The sequence below is a fragment of the Lepidochelys olivacea genome (assembly GCF_965140295.1).
Source record: "Lepidochelys olivacea isolate rLepOli2 genome assembly, chromosome: 24".
NCBI lineage: Eukaryota > Metazoa > Chordata > Testudines > Cheloniidae > Lepidochelys > Lepidochelys olivacea.
In genome coordinates, this window is record NC_140434.1 from 11,898,835 (window position 1) to 11,919,316 (window position 20,482).

At 51.3% G+C, this 20,482-nt stretch overlaps 1 protein-coding gene across 3 annotated transcripts in view; it reads right to left on the reverse strand.

Annotated features, from left to right (window-relative positions):
* CADM3 (cell adhesion molecule 3) overlaps positions 1-10,963 on the reverse strand; it is a 146,466-nt gene extending 135,503 nt beyond the window's left edge. Inside the window, exon 1 of one of the 3 annotated variants that reach the window (XM_084613750.1) lies at positions 10,760-10,963. In XM_084613750.1, coding sequence (XP_084469876.1) covers positions 10,760-10,835 — 76 coding nt within the window. In that variant the 5' untranslated portion in view covers positions 10,836-10,963. The remainder of the gene's footprint in view (positions 1-10,759) is intronic. The other 2 variants (XM_084613751.1, XM_084613752.1) reach the window with 2 other exon arrangements.
* Positions 10,964-20,482: the final 9,519 nt, after the last annotated feature.

Sequence of the window (20,482 nt, forward strand, 5' to 3'; positions counted from 1 at the left end):
CCAGCAGCTCTGAGTGGTGCCTTGGACCATTCAATCCTGTGCATGGAGCAGTCCCTGTCAGAGGAGAGGGTCAGAGCCCAGCATGGAGCACTACAGTGTGACTGGGAGGACTGCAAACAGTATGCAAAGCTGCCAAGTCTAGGAGAGGTGAAGAGCAGAACCCACCAGGGACAGCTCTATGCAAATAGTCATTACTACGCTTAGAGAGACAACATGTAGGAGGGAATATCTGGACTAACTTCTGTTGGGGAGAGAGACAAGCTGTCAAACAACACAGAGCTCTTCTTCAGACGGTCGTCTTTACTGTGCTTGTTGTTCAGCTACTTTGCTGAAATACCAGAGAATGGAGAAGTTCCTAAGGCCAGGCTAATGCCAAAGATGGATGACACAGATCACCACAGTTTGGGTGCCATGAGCACAGCTCCATTAGCAGCTGAATGGGTAAATACCCTTTTATATGAATAGATAGGGGCCTGACATCTCAGCTGCTGGCAGTTTCCACCCATCTGTCTGAGGACTTGGCAGGGCAGCAGTATATGGATTTATAGACTCTGCTACCAGAAGGGCTACCAATGCCATTTCTTTAACAAGAAACTTCAGCTTAGAAAGTGATGGCTATAATAAGAGAGTTGGGATGAACTTAGAGCTGTCAGGAGCCTATGTCATGGAGTGGCCCTACACTGAAGTCAGAAAGAGTGCTCTTTCCTGTGAAAGGTGGTCTCTCCAGCGGTATGATGGGCCTACGGGAGACGGCACTGAGTCCATGGTGCATGGGAATCCCACAGCATTATTGTTTCTGAAGATGATCAGGTTTTTAGTTTGCACCCAGCTTTTACCCTTAAAAACCAGAGTAAGGGACAATACGGACTTGACATGCAGACATGAAAACACATGGAGAGCAGAAGCAACAGCAAATTCCATTTCAAGAGTTAAGGTCCAAGCCAGTCAACAAGAGTTTTGTCACTGACAACAAAGGGGACAGGTCCATCCCATGAATGTTCAGCAAGCTAACAGCTGGCACAAGAGACCAAAGCATTCATGGTGTGACAAGTCCTGACCCCTGGGTATATACTCAGACAGCTGGCCCAAGCCACTACCCATGCTGTCATGACCACATCACTATTTTTTGGCACTAGGTTCAAGGAGAGCTAGCAAGTATACAACTACCCGAGCAAGGAATCACACCTCCCAGCTGCTGTGTAGATGTATGCAGAATGGCACCACTGTCATTTCAAACCAATTCTATTAAGCTGGTGTCCAGCCCCATCAGCAAAGGCACTCTCAATTTAGTTTAAACCTGGCTTCTAGTGGTTCCTTAGCAAGTTAAGCTAAACAGATAAGCCAGGTTTAAATTGAATTAATAATGTCCACACAGGGCTTGGCATCAGTTTAATTAACTGGTTTGGAAAGCAATCTCATAAGCAGAATGAAAGGGTGTTGGCTGGAGAAGGATCCATCACGCTGAAAGGGGACACTGCCCAAAGAGAGGAGCAAGGGGAGAATGGGGAGGCATTGACACCTGGGTGGGCAGCAGCCAGAGTTCACTCCTCTCCCTGGTGAGTATTACTGGCCAGCCTCTCACTTTGGCCTCTGCTTCTGCTACGCACTAAGGCCCCGTGCAGTTGGGTTGTGCTCATCAGCTGGTCACACTGGAGAAGCGAGGAGGATTTCAGGGAACAAGCTCAGGAGTTCACAGGGTGGCTGAGGATTGCTGAACAGTCACAACTGCGATGCCTCTCATTCAACTGGACAGATGCTGACTTTCTGCTCCAGGACACAGCTATTGCCCTCTCTCCTCAAGCAAGTCTTTGGCCATTTGTAATACTTTGCAAATCCCTGCAAAGAGGACTCCAAGGGCCCAGAAGTGATGCTCTGCAGCGAACAGTTCACAGAGTGATGGACTTGCCACAAGCAACTTTGCCTTCATGTTTTACAATCACAGCACAAGACATGGCAGTAACAGAATAATGCAGCCACCGAGAACGTCACCATGCCACAGTGAATGCCATTCTGCTGCCGCCACAGAGGTCAGCGCCGCGCTGCTGCAGAAGCAAGATGCCTGGGGTCCCACTGAGCTTCCGGAGTTCAGGCCACTGAATTCAGAATAGTCTCCCTTGTGTATTCAGTCACCCTCCTGTCATAAAAAGCAGTTGCTCAGCGCACACTAGCCGACCTGATCTCAGACAAGGAGTGAGCTGGCGTGGCTGGTTTTATACATGGGTCCCAGTGCCCCTCACCCTGGGAGGCCATGTTGCTGACAGAGCTACATTTTGTGCCTCAGCCTCCCCATCCCTTGTTACTCTATTATTACTATTTGTGTTACCATAGTACACAGGAACCCAGGTGCAAGGCACTGTACGAACACAGAACAGAAAGGTCTCTATGTCTGGTTCCTCTCCCTCGTTACCTGTGGTCTCAAACTCCACTGCATGCCCTTCAGGACAAGCAGTGCCTGTATCTCCTTACATGTTTGTGCAGCACCAAGCATCCATGGGGCCCCAATCCTAACCAGGGCTTCTTGGAACTCCTAAAATATTAATAAATCATTGATAGAAGCAGGAGCTGGAGCGAGTGCCTAGAGCTCTTTGAAACATGGGATGGGGAGAAGCAGCAGCCATCTCTCCTGCTCCCCCTCCCAGCAGGAGAGACAGGACAGAGGGGAGCAGAGAGATGGTTCTGCATTCCAAACCCAGGGATGGTCATGTTGGAACAGAGCCCATCCAGGTGAGGGTGGGTCATGTCCACCTTTAGCCTCTTGCCAGTTTGGGTCTTCCTGGGGAGCAACTGAGATGTGCAGAGGATCACCAGAAAGCGAGCCCTACATCCCAGTGTCATTGTGTGACTCCCTCTCCACCTCACTAGGACTCTTGGTTTGTGGACTCCTAACTCAGGGCACAGAAATTAGCAATGGACCAACTGGTTCTAGTTTTGCTAACCAAAATGAGTCAGAGAAGGAACCAATTATCTCAAGAGAACCCTGCTGAGATTTGCTCAGATGGATCAGTTCTTCCATCAAGAGCATTGCCACGGTAGTGAGAACTGGTTCCTTTCTCAAGCCCTTGTGCCAGAGGAGCTCTCTCCACTCCTGTGTATATGTAGAAGGAGGGGGGCCAGACACAGTAATCCTTGCAATGGGTGCAATTCTTTAAGCAGGAGGTGTGAGTGAGATCCACTAAGCTAAGACTGCCCTGGACAGAGAGGTGGGTTCTGTGGGGAAGGGAGAAGCAGCACTGCTTTGGAGAAGGAGGCCATCTGAAGGAGGAGACGAGACTGTAGCTGGTGACCAGGAATTGCTCAGAGATGCAGAAAGAGCCCTGGCCAGCAGTGGAGCTAAAGGCTGTTTGCCTTCATCTCGGTGGAGAGTGATAAAACAAGGGAAGACACACATTCCACGTGGGCCAGCGTGAGAGGAGTAACTTTCCCACTCAGGCTGCACAGACATGGGCACCAGGGCTGAGGGACAGGGAGGGAGTTGCCTTTCCCATGCATTCTGTGTCTAGACAGCAGCCAGGCATTCTCTCTCCTCAAACCTTCTGACTGGAAGGAGACTGGAAAGGCACAAGGGCCAGGCAGGGACTCATTAGTCATTGCTGGCAATTGCAGCTCCCCAGCTTGTCTCGTTTCTTCCTCCAGCTCGTTGCAGACGTGCCCTCCACGTTCCCCAGCACAGCCTCTGAGTCAGTAACGCAGGTTATTCCCAAACCTGAGGATTGTCAGAGTGGAAGCAAAGTTTCAGCCCTGCCTTTGCAGCGCCAGCACTTCCCCTCACTGTCTGAGTACATGGCTGGGAGACTCTGTGTACCCTGATCTCTGTTATTGTTTTCAATCCAGTGTGTCTCATTGATCCTAATGCCTTTTGCCAGATAGCTGAGTTGTCGGTTTCAGCAATCCTGGTTCGCTGCTTGCTCTGCCTGACATTTAATAGACAGCTTCCCTGTTCTGTTGCACTTGTTATTCTCCGAGTCTAATAATGCAAAAAAGCAACCACAGCTGCATTGCCTCTTGGCTAGGCTTCCTGCAACAGAAAGGCCCATTCCCCCTCAGTGAGCCAATCTGAAGCTATCTGAGTGGTTTTAATTTTGTCTCAAGAGATTCACAAAGATTGCACTTTACTTTCCTCCTCCTTTCTCATGCCTATGGTGGAATCAGTTCACCAGGGTTGCCACAACTTCCCCAGCCAACTTCTCCAGTGTGACATGGGCACACGCTGGCAGTGAAACAAGGTTTGTAGCATATGCTAAACCTTAATGATAGCCCTGAAGTCAGGAGTTGCTTTAGCACAAGTATGTGGATGTGCCTCTATCCAAGCCTAAGTAGTATTTGCAAAGGGCACAATGTACATCCTAACCTATTCGACATTGGTGAGGCCTCATCTGGAGTACTGTGTCCAGTTTTGGGCCCCACACTTCAAGAAGGATGTGGATAAATTGGAGAGAGTCCAGCGAAGGGCAACAAAAATGATTAGGGGACTGGAACACATGAGTTATGAGGAGAGGCTGAGGGAGCTGGGATTGTTTAGCCTGCAGAAGAGAAGAATGAGGGGGGATTTGATAGCTGCTTTCAACTACCTGAAACGGGGTTCCAAAGAGGATGGCTCTAGACTGTTCTCAATGGTAGCAGATGACAGAACGAGGAGTAAGGGTCTCAAGTTGCAGTGGGGGAGGTTTAGATTGGATATTAGGAAAAACTTTTTCACTAAGAGGGTGGTGAAACACTGGAATGCATTACCTAGGGAGGTGGTAGAATCTCCTTCCTTAGAGGTTTTTAAGGTCAGGCTTGACAAAGCCCTGGCTGGGATAATTTAACTGGGAATTGGTCCTGCTTTGAGCAGGGGGTTGGACTAGATGACCTTCTGGGGTCCCTTCCAACCCTGATATTCTATGATTCTATGATTCTAACGCGACTGCAATGGTTTCTCCAGCTCAAGGACAAGGAGCTCGCAGTCTGGCAAGGATGGGCTAAGAAATGACTATAGGGCTGAGGGACTACACTAAGCACCCCCACCCCTGTGAGAACTGCCCCACAGCCTCACTATGGTACAAATGTGTCCTACTGAAGAAAAATAACTATTGCAAGGATCTCGCGGTCATTCCTGTAGGACAGTTACAGTGCATCAGGTCCACTCAGTACCTGCCTGCCAAAAGCACACAGACCATGAACTGAGGCAGCAGATGGTGGCAAACCCATCTGATCAGAGTATTACTGAGCATGCCGCTACAGATTTGCTTAGGTGGGGCTCAAGGGCTTATATTAACATTAATGAACGCAACCTCCCAGTGAGACAGGTCATTATTATCATCTTCGTTTCAGAGGTGGAGAAATTAAAAGGCAGAGAGGCTGCTGACTAGACCAAGGTCACTCAATACACCTGTGGCACAGCCAATAGAGCCCAGAGCTCCTGACTCCCAGGGCTGCACTCTAATCATTAGACACTGCTCCCTCCCAGAAGCACGAATACCCATTTCAGCATCCTGTGAGGGGATGGCCTCATTCCCTGGGTGTTCACTGGAAACACATGGCACTCACCTAGGACAGGGAAATCTCCTCCCAGCACAGTGCTTCTGCTCAGCATGAAGCGCTCCTAGGGGAAGCCTGGGAATTCACATGAGGGTCAGGTACTTGGTGAATCTACCTGTCTCTAAAACAATGGACTTTAGGGCACACAGCTAGGAGAGTGTAGGAGGAAGGGCATGGGGGAGAACATTTTCTACTGTGCTGAGAAAGGAAGGATGGCCCAGTGGTTGGAGAACTAGCCTGGGACTTGGGAGATCCCATTTCAAGTCCCTGCTTGGTCACAGACTGCCTGTGACACCTTGGCCCCTTTTACTGTCAGTCCGCCATCTGGGATAACAGCACCCAGAGCTACTAAAGATTGTAAGGTGCTACAATAACAGGTGATATACAGGTACCTTCGGTAGATGAGGTCCCCAGCAGACCAGAGTCCAAAGCTTTGAAGCTTTAGTGTTCGGGGGTTCCCCATGTAGCTAGTGTACACTATTTTCAGATAAATAAAAGGTTTTGCTCCTGAACTCACTCACTTTCTCTTTTTTACTGGTGGGGTTCTTGTAGGCACAGAATCATCCTCTCCCCCACCTCGCACGCTCCCAGCCCAAAGACACCAAAATCTGCACAGTACATCAGCTGTGCAAGTGCACACACACAAAGCTACTATGGTGAAGTACCAAGACTTTTCCCAGAGTCCAACAGATCTGCTCCCTGGGCAACAGAACCCTTTGTGAAACCCCACCTCCTGTCTCTCGCTACAATGTTTGAGGTGCTGTGGGATACAATGCAGCCACTTCCCAAGGGGAGGAGACAGATGGGGAATTTTATACTTGCAGCACCTTAACTCTCCCCTCTGAGGAGGTACCACGTTCCTCAGTCACACCGCCAGAAGGGATCTATTGGCGAGAGCTGTGCCAGGGACATATTCAGAGGTTGAGGGGTGCATGAGAGGGGGGTTTTAGGACAATCGGTGGCAAAGGACATTTTCCTGGGCCCACATGTCATCGACTGGTGAACAGCACAACATTACAGTACATTGCGGATGATACTAAACTAAACTGGGAGGAGTGGTAGATACGCTGGAGGGGAGGGATAGGATACAGAAGGACCTAGACAAATTGGAGGATTGGGCCAAAAGAAATCTGATGAGGTTCAATAAGGATAAGTGCAGGGTCCTGCACTTAGGACGAAAGAACCCAATGCACAGCTACAGACTAGGGACCGAATGGCTAGGCAGCAGTTCTGCGGAAAAGGACCTAGGGGTGACAGTGGACGAGAAGCTGGATATGAGTCAGCAGTGTGCCCTTGTTGCCAAGAAGGCCAATGGCATTTTGGGATGTATAAGTAGGGGCATAGCGAGCAGATCGAGGGACGTGATCGTTCCCCTCTATTCGACATTGGTGAGGCCTCATCTGGAGTACTGTGTCCAGTTTTGGGCCCCACACTTCAAGAAGGATGTGGATAAATTGGAGAGAGTCCAGCGAAGGGCAACAAAAATGATTAGGGGACTGGAACACATGAGTTATGAGGAGAGGCTGAGGGAGCTGGGATTGTTTAGCCTGCAGAAGAGAAGAATGAGGGGGGATTTGATAGCTGCTTTCAACTACCTGAAAGGGGGTTCCAAAGAGGATGGCTCTAGACTGTTCTCAATGGCAGCAGATGACAGAACGAGGAGTAATGGTCTCAAGTTGCAGTGGGGGAGGTTTAGATTGAATATTAGGAAAAACTTTTTCACTAAGAGGGTGGTGAAACACTGGAATGCGTTACCTAGGAAGGTGGTAGAATCTCCTTCCTTAGAGGTTTTTAAGGTCAGGCTTGACAAAGCCCTGGCTGGGATGATTTAACTGGGAATTGGTCCTGCTTCGAGCAGGGGGTTGGACTAGATGACCTTCTGGGGTCCCTTCCAACCCTGATATTCTATGATTCTATGATACAGAATGTCTTCCTGAGGGGGCAGTATTTCTCAGCCAATGCTTTCCTGCATTCATAGTGGGAGTAGACAGTGCTCCAGGTTGGCACTCACAGATTTTTTGGTTTTATGTTTTTCAGCCAGCATCACCCTTGCTGATATCTCAGCAAAGGGCCAGAGAACAAAGGAAACACTGACACGTCTTCCTGGGGGAAGCTTGCCATATCTTTTTCCATGCTGTACTCTGCCTGGGGGCTACACAGAGAACTTCAACCCACCACTCTCAACCAATACCACATGCATTTTTGTGAGCACTTGGAATTCACTCAAAAGTGTCTCCATGCACACTGACACCCAGTCAATTCACTGAACATAATCAGGCTTAAAAAACAATGAGGGTGATTAGCCATTGGGACACTTTACCAAGGGTTGAGGGTTTTATTGTTTTGTTTTTAAAGACCTGCTCTAGGAATTATTTTGGGAATGTTCTGTGGCCTGTGCTATACAGGAGGTCAGACTAGATGATCACAATGGTCTCTCCTGGCCTTGGAATCTATGGTATTCAGTGGCATTTAGCATGGCCTTTTTAACAGTCAAGAATGACACGGTGCCAGCCATACCCAGGTGACTCCTCTTTGAGACTTCATGACTGCCCCATGCTCATAATCACTAAGACCATCACCAGCTAGAGTGCATGGAGACTGCCTGCCTTTGGGGCTTTTGAATGGGTGTGGTCACATGACACCCTGCATCCAGTAACAGTCTTATCCTCTAGTGTGGGGTGGGGAAGAGGATAGAATCTCTCCTGTTGTGAAGGGCTAGCAGAGCTTCTCCTGTAGCTCAATGGGCAGAGCAGCTCCTACTTTGGGATCCAAGCACCTCCAGTTCATGCCCTAACCAGGACATTTCCTGGTTCCAGTTTCTCATCCTCCCCACATGCTGCAATACTTCATCCATTGTACCAGCCTTTGGTTCCAGTCTATTTTACCCCAGTAAGCATGCATCATGAAACCAGGCAATGAGGAAGTGTAAGGAGAGCAGTCCCACGCCCCTCCATCATTAGCACCTGCAATGCACACTGAGGAAAAGCTCATTCAAGACCTAACTGGGTAAAATACATGGCCACAGTTGCAGAGATGGTCTGAGAAGCCTGCCTGTACTGAACACTGGCCTCATGGTGACACCCCTCCTGGGGTGAGGAGGATGGATGAATGGTCCTCTAATTAGCATGTGAGTACACACAATGCTCTTCTACCTCACACCTCTAATTCTCCTCATGCTCTAATTCCACCACAAGTTGCTGGGCTAGATGCAGGAATTACTGGGAGAAATCTCCAGCCTCTGTTACGTAGGAGGTTAGAGTAGCTAGTAAGAGTCCTTTCTGGTTTTCAAATCTGTGAAACCCTTGTCTTAGCACTGCTGGTCCCTCACCGCCCACCTCAGAATTACTTCCTGCTTCTGATGAGTCTCAGTACGTGTACAGCAACACATAGGTGCATATATAATACTTTAAATATAAAGAGAGGGTGCAACTGACATGACATCAGTGCATGGTCATTTCAGACCCCAAGCCTGGCTACTGAGGTTCAGCCAGCATTTCATTTTGCAGCAAAATAGTTATGAAAAGCAATGCATTGCTTGCCTTTACAAAGCCTTATCAAAATTATGTTTGCTTTGTGGTACTTCATTAAAGGTTGTTTTGGCATGCATCGCTCTGCCTATTGTTGTTATACGTAATGGGTAAACACCCTTTGTCTCAAGGGTTATGGGGCTACAGAGCCACTCCATGCTTTCTGCATAATAAACAATCTGTATACAGAGTGCCAGCGGGATTTGAGAGATACTTGAACAATAGGACACATACAAATATGAACAGGTTTCTCTGGGAGGAACTGGTGGAATTGGTCTGTCTTCTCCAAACCCTGCTGCAGCCTTCTGCTATCTTCCAAGCACTTTAAACCCATCTAATTGCAGCACTGTATGTTCTAGCTTAATGGGAAAGGCAGATGGACTAACAGAGACACAAATGGAAAGCTGGCTAGGAAGATAAATAGGCAGAGAAGAGAAGACAGGCAGCAAGCCTGATAATGTTAAATAAACCTCTCCAAAGTGCTCCTGGAACCAAAAGCCAATCTCAGCCTCAACTCTAGCACTGAAGCCCTGCCTCAAAATGCAGCATGCCACAGCCCTGGCAGGACTGTGGTCACCTTTGGCACCTGTCTATCTTTAGCTGCAAGAGCACAGGCCTGCTGAGATGGTGACACGGCCAATTTGGGGTGCAGTGACTGAGGCCCCCGGCTCCCTATTCTGCACCCAACCCCCCTACCCCAGCATGGTCACCCAGTGGGAGCCATAGAGACACACATCATGGGGAGACTCTGATCCTTGTGGCAGGAGGGGCAGGGGTGCCAGCCTCTCTCGAACATTCCAGGGATGAGGGGGTGTGGAGCCAGCCATCCCTGTTCGCTGAAAAGGTGGCAAATGGACAGCCTGGGGGGGAGGGGGTGACCTTGATACCAGCTGCCCCAGGCTGGAGGGCCCCAGGGGAGACCCGGGGTGGCCCCTCCAGCCCAGAGCCGCGCGGCCAGCTCCGCTAGCTCCATCCCCCACCCCCCAGGCAGGGGCCCTGCCCCTCCCTTTCTCACCGCGCCCAGCTGCGCCGCAGGCCGCAGAGCCGCTGGCTGGACGCACCGAGACGCCGCTACACGGCTGTGCCCGGGAGACCCTCCCCAGGGGCGATGGCCCGGCCAGTCCAGCCCCCCCCCCTTTCGTGACAGCGACTGCAGCCAGCGCCGAGCAGGGCTAGGAGCCGAGCCAGTCTCCAGGACGAGGACGGGACTCCGGAGCCGAACCCGGCACCGAGCTCGAAGAGGGGTGGGCAGGCGGCGGGCTGCGGCTGGGACACCTGCCGCCCTGGGAGCCTGGCTGACCGACATAGCGGCACCGCCCGCCAGCGGCAAGCAGCGCCCAGCGACCCCCTCCCGCCGTGCCCTGGCTCCCAGCCCCCGCGCTGAGCGCCGCAGAGCGGGGGACCCTCGCCTGCACCTGGCTGCACCCTAGGGGCGCGGCGCCCCCAGCCCCAGCGGGCTGGAGGCTGAGCTCGGCCGAACCGAGGTAGCGCTGGGGGGCGGGCGGGCGAGACGCGCCACCCCAGCTGCCAGGCGCCCGGCAGGAGAAGGCGGCCCCCGGCCCCTCTCCCAGCGGCTCGGGCTGCGGCGCTGTCCGCGGTCCGCTCCCTGGGCTGCAGATGCTGCGCCCGGCCTCCGCGACACAGCGTTTGCGGACAGAGAGCGGCTGGACCCCCCGCCCCGACCCCAGGCGGGCACCCCGCGGCGCCCCACTCACCGTCCTGCGAGAGGGTCCCGCTGCCCGCCGCCAGGCAGCCGAGGAGCAGCAGCAGGGTCAGCGCCGGCGGCAGCATGGTGGCTCTAGGGCTGCGGGGATCCTCCACGGCTCAGCCCCGCGGGAAGCGAGCGTCCGGCCCACGGCCACGCGCGACAGCGACAATACCTGCTATTGACTGAAGCCAGGGCGGGTGCTGCAGCAGGGGATTAAATAGAGCACGCGGAACGGACCATTAGGGCTGCGAGCGTAGGGGGACGGGAGAATCTTTCCGAACGTTTTCCCCCTCCACCCTCTTGAAACACGCTCGCTCAGCTCCCCCCCTCACGCATTGCCCCCCCTTGCAGGAGACTTGGTGCGGTCCGCATGCTCCGGTCCCCGCGGAGCGCGCTGCTGCTGCTCGCAGGGCGGGGGCTGGAGCGGCTGCAGGGGGCCCGTGAGCTGGGCCGGAGCTGCGAACCAGCCGCGCCGGGCTCGGACGGTGCAATGCAGCCTTTGGGCGCGGGCGGGTCACTGGCACCTGCCGCCACTGCCTCTGGCGGCTGCTCGGAGGCAGCGGGACCAGCGCTCCCGCGGCGGGCGCACACGCACAGCCCACGTCCCTACAGACCGTGGGAGGCTGCGTCTCCCCGACGCTTTGTATCACGGCTGGGAAAACACGGCAGACGGCAGCCGCCAGCGCCAAGCCAAAACAAGCTACACCCGCTTCCAGAACACACCCAGCCGCGCCTCCGAGATCCGAGCCACCGCGGCGTGATTGTCCCTGCCCCAGGCTCGGGCTAGCCCGGGGTGGCCGGATGGTTTAAGTCATGGTGGGAAAGGGACGTGATTAAACCCATTTCCCCACTCGGGCTGTCACTGATGTCTGGGGAGCTGGGGTCTGTGTGAGGCAGACTGTATCAGTGGTTTATTGGTGAGGAGGGGTCTCGGTAGAGCAGACTGTATCATCCGTGTATTGGTGAGGAGGGGTCTGTGTGGGGCAGGCAGTATCAGAGGCCTATTGATGAGCGGGAGTTTCTGTGGGGCAGGCTGTATCATTGGTGTACTGGTGAGGAAGGGTCTCGGTGGGACACGCTGTGTCAGTGGTTTATTGATGAGGAGGGGACTCTGTGGAGCAGGCTGTATCATACGTGTATTGGTGAGGAGGGGTCTGTGTGGGGCAGGCTGTACCAGCAGTGGATTAGTGAGGAGGAGTCTCTGTGGGGCAGGCTGTATCAGCACTGGTATTGGTGAGGACACTCTTTGTGGGTCAGGTTTTATCTGTGGTGTATTGGAGAGAAGGTATCTCGTTGGGGCAGTCTGTATCACTGACAGCATCTCTGCAGACAGGGTCCATAGCAAATGTCCTGTAATCAGGATCCTTTCTTAAGAAGCTAGTTCTTTGTAAAAAGGGGGTGCTGCTGTGTAAATACAGCTCCAGTGGAGTAGTTATTGTGGGAGAAGTGGGTGTCCCATAGCCCTGAGGGGGGCCAGTGGAACCATCTTTCGTCCTCCCTTCCACTTTTTTTATCCCTGGAAATGCCCCTGGCTTGCACAGGTGTCCCTGTCCTTTCTGTACTACACTAATTGGGACTGGCTAATGATTGCTGGCTGGTCCTGGTTGAGAAGCATCTGAAGATGTGCAGAGTAATAGCATTAGGGGAGGCTGGGGCATTTCCCACATGGATACTGTGGGAGACATGGGCAATGTGTAGAAAGGAGATGGAGAGTGCTGGTAGCTCTGCTCCTGAAGCCCCATTGTTGACAGCCCAGTTCTCTCCATTTTTTCAGGCAGCTCCAACCACTTTGGCACAGGAGTGAGTGAGGCTGGAATAAGACTCAGTCCTTCTTGGGCCCAAAACAACCAGTCTGTTTGGGATGTCAGCACCATGGAGAACCGAATGAAACACTGGTGTGTGTAGCTGCCAAGTGCATTTCTATCAGCTGTAGGGGAACAAATGTAACTGAGCATGATCAACTGATGTAGCATAGCCCTGAAGGCCTGGGACAAGGGGTCTCAGACTCTCAGTAGATCAAGGTATCATTCTAGAGTGGGGATTGTTGTGAATTGGGACATCTCTGTGAGGCAAGATCTGTCTGGGCCAGGGGGTCTCTGTGAGGCAAGGTGTTTCTGGGGTTGGGGTATCTCTATAAGGCTGGTTTCAGAGTAGCAGCAGTGTTAGTCTGTATCCACAAAAAGAAAAAGAGGACTTGTGGCACCTTAGAGACTAACAAATTTATTTGAGCATAAGCTTTCGTGAGCTACAGCTCACTTCATTGGATGCATGTTAGTCTCTAAGGTGCCACAAGTCCTCCTTTTCTTTCTGTAAGGCTGGTTCTCTGGGGATCAGGCTGCTTCTGTGAGCTGAGGTCTCTAGGGGTTGGGGCCTTTGTGGGATAGGGCACTTCCAGGAGTCAGGATCATTCTGTGGGTCAGGGTTTCTATTTGATGGGGTGTCTCTGTGAGGTGGGGGTCTGTGAGTCGGGGCGTCTCCAGGAGGTGGGATATCTCTGAAGATCTGGGTCTATGAGGCGGGTGTCTGAGAGGCAGCTATCTCTGTGGATCAGGGTCTCAATTAGTTGTGGAGTCTCCAGGAGGTGGGATGTCTTGTTGATCAGGGTTGCAGTGGGATGGAGACATGTCTGGGTGTCATTGAGTTGCAGTGTCCATGAAGCAGGATTCTGTGTGCATCTCTGGTGAGTAGGGGTGTTTCCAGTAGATAGGATGTCTCTATTGGTCAGGTTGTCCATGAGATGGGTGTCTGTGAGGCAGGTGTCCCTGTGGCTTGAAATGTCTCTGTGATTTGGAGGTTGTCTCCAGTGGGAGAGACTTCTCTGTTGGTGGGATGAGGCACCCATGAGATGGACATCTGTGTGTTGGGATGGGTCTGTGGGAGATGGGAATCTCAGAATGGGAGGGGGGGTCTCTTGGAGGGGGGGTGTCTCATACCAAGGGTATAGGGCCTGGGGTGATTGAGGGAGGTGTTTCTCATAGAGGGGGATGGAAGGTGAGGTCTGCTGTAATAGTTGGGCCTACAAATTTGCCTTAATTATGAGCTCAGCTGTAAAAAAGTGGATAAACGTTCCTAAAGTGTCCCAATAACCTGGAAAAGTAGAAGCTGATGGAAAAGGTGCAAACATGAGACAGAAGGACTGAATTAGTTCAAACAAAAAGTTCTACAGACACCACTCCAGGACTGTATTAAGATTCAACTTGATAAACAAGAGGAGTAGAGGACTGGAAATCAATGGACCAATAACTGGTGTATTGGAAATGAGGCTTGTTGGTGGACAAAATAACCATAGGAGGGACTGTTCCTCCAAACACTCCCTTTAGGGATTTTTAAAAAGAAAAGACTTTCAGGAAATAGCCACTGCAGTGAGTTTTATTATCATGGCTGCCACCCCCTCCATCTTCTCTGTCCACGGTCCTTCATTATCCCGCTCCCGAGAGGTGTCTTGACCAGACAGGCCGGATAATATTGCCACCTCTACCGGCTCTGGCTGAATCCCAAATACCACCTGGAATGTGAGACTTTGTCTCCCCTCCCCCTGCTCTCCTGCAGTATGTCATTTTCCTTCCCCACTTTATTTTTTTTTTTTTCCTATCTCTCTCCTTTTTCCTTCTGTCTAATGAGAGTCTGGCTTAGCTGGTCAGGGCTGTATATGTCACAGCACTGCAGTAAGCCTGCAACCTGAAAGAAGCAGCTAAAAGCGATGCCCTAAATAGGCTGATGATGGTACAAGTTTTCCGGGTCTTCGAATGGCTGAGGAGACCATGTGCTGGGCCAGTGTTTCTCCAGCCATGAGGTTGCAAGTGAGAGTCAGCACCAGAGACAGAAGCTGCATTTTCTATTTGTTGTTCTTTTCTCTCGCCTTTTTGTGTGTTTGGGTTGTTTTGTCTTCCAGGAAACGGGATCGGACTTTAATAACTACGACACATCTCTCTAGGACATCTCAACTAATTTCTCCTTGTCACATCTTTAATACCATCTAAGCAACTGTCAAAGGGTGTTTTCCTTATAAAACCTCTCTCCAGCTGAAGAGAAAGGGAACAAGGGATGTTGCAATGTTAAAGTATTAAGTCAGGATTTTATTGTAAAGACTTTAACTGTTTTCCCCTTTTTCTGAATCTTTAATAAAGGGTTAAAAGGATGGTTAATGGTGCAGTTGCCCTGGGGCTAAGCAGGATGAGGTCTCTGGATATGAAACTGCAAACTTTGTTTAACACTGTTTAATGTTGGACAGTGACTGGATCGTGTTAACACCTTTGGCCCCTATATTCCATCTAAATTAATACAGCATGTCAGCGTGAGGGGGTTTCTCTTTCCCAGGGGCAATGCCAGCCTCTTCCCAGTGGGGGGCCTGAGGTGGGCTAGACAGAAAATTAGGAGACTGTGCTATACCTCTTGTGGGCACACATATGGGAGCACTGAGGCTCTGCTGCCCACACACCAGGTGCATCATGAGGGCTCTGGCCCCTCGCTGCTTCTTCATGGGAAGGGCCCTGGAGCCACCCTGGGCTCTGGACTTGTGGCTCAAGGTCAACCCCTCACGCTGCCCACCACCCCGTGGCACAGTTCAGCTCAGTGCCTGGCAAGCCTGCTGCTAGCAGTCCTTGGACAGCCATAGCGGCAGGACCAGATCTCTCATGGTGTGCGCTGGCCTCTGCCCACCCCACTCACAGCAGCATCCCCTGTGCTACCAACTTGGCTGTGGCCCCCCATCCCTGTGCCACCCCCGCAGTGTGCAATGCCCCACACTGGGCTACACATTACTGCTCTGCCATGTGCCAGTCCCTCCTGGCATGGTGCCTGCCCATCTGGGACTTCTACCACACCCACACTCCCTCTGTTTGGGGTTCTCTGCCCCTCGTCCATGCCCCCCATTCCCCTAACCATGCCCCTTTTCCTTGTCAGTGATCCCCCTCTCCTATGCATGTTCCCCCTCCCCTCTGTGATTCCCCCTCCCTATGCATGCTCCCCCTATTTGTGACCCTCTGCGCCTATGCATGCTCCCCCTCTCCCATTGGTGCTCTCCCTCCCCTAATGATGCTCCCCTTCCCAGTCTGTGATTCCCCCTCCCCTATGCACACTCCTTTCCATCTCTCTCCCTACATGTTCCCTCCGCTCTGTTATTTCCGTGCTCCCACCCCTTCCCCATGCTTGGTATGTTCCCCTTACTTCTCCGCTGCTGCTGGTGGCAGTGCTGCCTTGAGAGCTGGGTGGCCCGAGAGAGGCAGCTGCGGGCTGGGCACCCAGCTCTGAAGGAGGTGCCCCACCAGCAGCAGTGCTGAAGTAAGGGTGTCAGTGCCATACCCTACCACCCTTAATTCTGTGTAACGGCTGACCTTTGCACTGGGAGAAAATTAGGAGGAAAATCAGAAAACAGTGTTACCTGCACAAAATTCTCTGTTACTCGCACACTCTAGGGGCACCCACCCTTACTTACCCTGTTCCTAGGGCTCAGGCGTAACCCTTTAAATTTATTTACCCCTCCGTGAGCTCTGGACTCTACTCCTCCAGGCTCCAGGCAAACACCCATTCCCTCCGGGCTTAATCTTTTGTGGGTTTATGGGGTCTTTTACCACAGAAAAAGCCTTGCGCAGTAATATACTACATAACCTCTATTTATTAATAATCACTAAAACAGAATGCACATGCTACACATACAATGCTCACCACTTCCAATAAGACACATGAACTTTTCCCTGCTGGCCAGTCAGGATCAGGTCCACATGGGGGACTCCAGTTTCTGCACGGTGTCATTGGCAGAGTGTTGAGGTCTGGCAGCTCTGTTCTTGGGGCTGTGTCCTGGAGTTGGTTCCCAAAGAACTTCCTTTTGGACCCCAGTTTATGTAGTGAAACTTGAGTCCTGCTTAGCTATACCTTAACCAATCGTTTTACTAACATTTTACAAACCAATCCTAATACAGTGTAACAAAATTCTCTAACCAATCATACCCCCCACCTTAATTAATTTACACATAGCAAAATTAATTATGCAACAGACAGAAACAATCAAAGAACCAGACAGAGATCATACAGACAGACAATTGGGAAGTGGAGACCATAAAGATAAAACAATAAAGAAATGAAGATTTCACAACCACAACTCTTGATAAGTGGTTTCTTGCCAGACAGGATGCTGTCAGGCTAAGTTTTCTTTAACCATCTTAAGATCTGTTTCTTTATCTGGTCATAGTGGGTGCTATTAGGACAAGATCTCCTTCTTAACAGCCCGATATTTTGTTTTAATGTAATTTAGATGGAATGTGAGGATGTGACTTCCTGCATCTTAGCTCATGGCCGCTGCTCTCTTAATATGACTGCAGACAAGGGCCTTATCCTTACAGAGGGGTGGCTACAGGGGTGAGGGGAAAGGCTAAGGCAAATTTTGGGGTGGGTGTAGCCTGCAGGAGCCCCCCTGCCCAACACTTCCCCTGCTCTGTCCTAGGGGTATATGGGCGGTGGGGTCTCTGTGAAGAGGTATTTCTCTCATAGTGGGGTCTCTCTGTGGTGGGCTGTGTCTCTGATAGATGGAGACAGAAGACATGGCTTTATGTGGGGGACTCCACACGAAAGATTCTCTCTTTGAGTTATTTGCTATATTTTGGAACATTTAGCCCCAGCTCAGCCCAACAGCGTCTCTCAGCTCACCCTCAGCCAGGCCAGATTCTCTGCCATCCCTGCAGACTCCTGAGGAGGCTACTTAGCTCCACTTCCTTGCCCACTGTGAGTGCTTCCCCTCCGCCTTGCAGGGACGCCTTTGAGCCACCAAAAGGCTCTCCCACATGCCACTTCCTGTGGCAATGCCGTGTGCATATCTGTGGGAGCAGCACCCCCTGTCAGTCACTTGGGAGCAGTGGCTTTCAGGCACTGACTCAGCCTGCAAGGGAAGAGCTTGCCTCTGGAGGCAGCAGATAGGGAGAGATAGGGATAGGCAGAGCTCATCACAACAAAGCCCTGTGATTCAGCCTGAACGCATCTGCCATTGCTGGGGGCAGAACATAACAAACAACAATGAATAGCTCAGGCGCCTCCAGCACACAGCCTCCCCAGCATAGAATTCATGCTGTCCCTACCCAGGCGAACCACTGGCACTGATGCAGCAACACACTCTTACACCAGTGCCTGAGAAAAGATGGAACTTTTGGGCTTCCCTGAGCTCAGCAAAGCCAGAGAAGGGGGAGCAAAGTCACCATAGGAAGCTGCTTCATTCTGCTCTCTCCAAGCCTTGCTTCCCACAAGCTACAAAGGGTCAGATTGTTGTGCCATGAGGGTCAGTGGCCTCTGCCCTGCACTCTGGGGCCAGCACTCTCCATGGATCTGCACCTTGTGTCATCATTTACAAAAGGGATTCTGACTGGACTGTGTTTTATACCCCTTTTTCCACTCGTGTGAATGAGTACACAGGGTGCTGTGCAGTGGAGAATCAGGGCCTCTCATCTCAGCTACATGATTTTGGCTGCGGGAGCCCCAAAACAAAGACTGTGAGTCTGATTCTTCTGCTTACACTAGCTTTGCATGTGTGTATCTCCATCACTTTATGAACATAGGTTTTGCCGGACCGGGTCAGACTTGAGGGCCATCTCACCAATGTCCCATCTCTGACAGTGGTCGGTACCAGATGCTACAGGGGAAAGTGTAAGGCCCCTACAGTAGGCAGCTGTGGGGTAATCTGCCCCCACATTAGGTCTCATCCTGGGCTATAAGGGTATATATACACTGCAAAAGAAGAACTGCGACAATGGGACAGGGAAGAAAGGTAAGCAACAGTATACAGATCCTGGACTTCAGGAAAGCAGACTTCGCCTCCCTCAGGGAACTGATGGGTAGGATCCCCTGGGGGACTAACATGAAGGGGAAAGGAGTCCAGGAGAGCTGTCTGTATTTCATGGAATCCCTGTTGAGGTTACAGGGACAAACCATCCTGATGTGTCGAAAGAATAGTAAATATGACAGGTGACCAGCTTGGCTTAACAGTGAAATCCTAGCGGATCTTAAACATAAAAAAGAAGCTGACAAGAAGTGGAAGGTTGGACAGATGACCAGGGAAGAGTATAAAAATATTGCTCAGGCATGTAGGAATGAAATCAGGAGGGCCAAATCGCACCTGGAGCTGCAGCTAGCAAGAGATGTCAGGAGTAACAAGAAGGGTTTCTTCAGGTATGTTGGCAACAAGAAGAAAGCCAAGGAAAGTGTGGGCCCCTTACTGAATGAGGGAGGCAACCTAGTGACAGAGGATGTGGAAAAAGCTAATGTACTCAATGCTTTTTTTGCCTCTGTCTTCACTAACAAGGTCAGCTCCCAGACTGCTGCACTGGGCATCACAGCATGGGGAGTAGATGGCCAGCCCTCTGTGGAGAAAGAGGTGGTTAGGGACTATTTAGAAAAGCTGGACGTGCACAAGTCCATGGGGCCGGACGCATTGCATCCGACAGTGCTAAAGGAATTGGCGGCTGTGATTGCAGAGCCATTGGCCATTATCTTTGAAAACTCGTGGCGAATGGGGGAAGTCCCAGATGACTGGAAAAAGGCTAATGTAGTGCCAATCTTTAAAAAAGGGAAGAAGGAGGATCCTGGGAACTACAGGCCAGTCAGCCTCACCTCAGTCCCCAGAAAAATCATGGAGCAGGTCCTCAAGAAATCAATCCTGAAGCACTTACATGGGAGGAAAGTGATCAGGAACAGTCAGCATGGATTCAACAAGGGAAGGTCATGCCTGACTAATCTAATCGCCTTCTATGATGAGATTACTGGTTCTGTGGATGAAGGGAAAGCAGTGGATGTATTGTTTCTTGACTTTAGCAAAGCTTTTGACACCGTCTCCCACAGTATTCTTGTCAGCAAGTTAAAGAAGTATGGGCTGGATGAATGCACTATAAGGAGGGTAGAAAGTTGGCTAGATTGTCGGGCTCAACGGGTAGTGATCAATGGCTCCATGTCTAGTTGGCAGCCGGTATCAAGTGGAGTGCCCCAGGGGTCGGTCCTGGGGCCGGTTTTGTTCAATATCTTCATAAATGATCTGGAGGATGGTGTGGATTGCACTCTCAGCAAATTTGCGGATGATACTAAACTAGGAGGAGTGGTAGATACGCTGGAGGGCAGGGATAGGATACAGAGGGCCCTAGACATACTGGAGGATTGGGCCAAAAGAAATCTGATGAGGTTCAATGAGGATAAGTGTAGGGTCCTGCACTTAGGACGGAAGAACCCAATGCACCGCTATAGACTAGGGACCGAATGGCTAGGCAGCAGTTCTGCGGAAAAGGACCTAGGGGTGACAGTGAACGAGAAGCTGGATATGAATCAGCAGTGTGCCCTTGTTGCCAAGAAGGCCAATGGCATTTTGGGATGTATAAGTAGGGGCATAGCCAGCAGATCGAGGGACATGATCGTCCCCCTCTATTCGACATTGGTGAGGCCTCATCTGGAGTACTGTGTCCAGTTTTGGGCCCCACACTACAAGAAGGATGTGGATAAATTGGAGAGAGTCCAGCGAAGGGCAACAAAAATGATTAGGGGTCTGGAACACATGACTTATGAGGAGAGGCTGAGGGAACTGGGATTGTTTAGTCTGCAGAAGAGAAGAATGAGCGGGGATTTGATAGCTGCTTTCAACTACCTGAGAGGTGGTTCCAGAGAGGATGGTTCTAGACTATTCTCAGTGGTAGAAGAGAACAGGACAAGGAGTAATGGTCTCAAGTTGCAGTGGGGGAGGTTTAGATTGGATATTAGGAAAAAC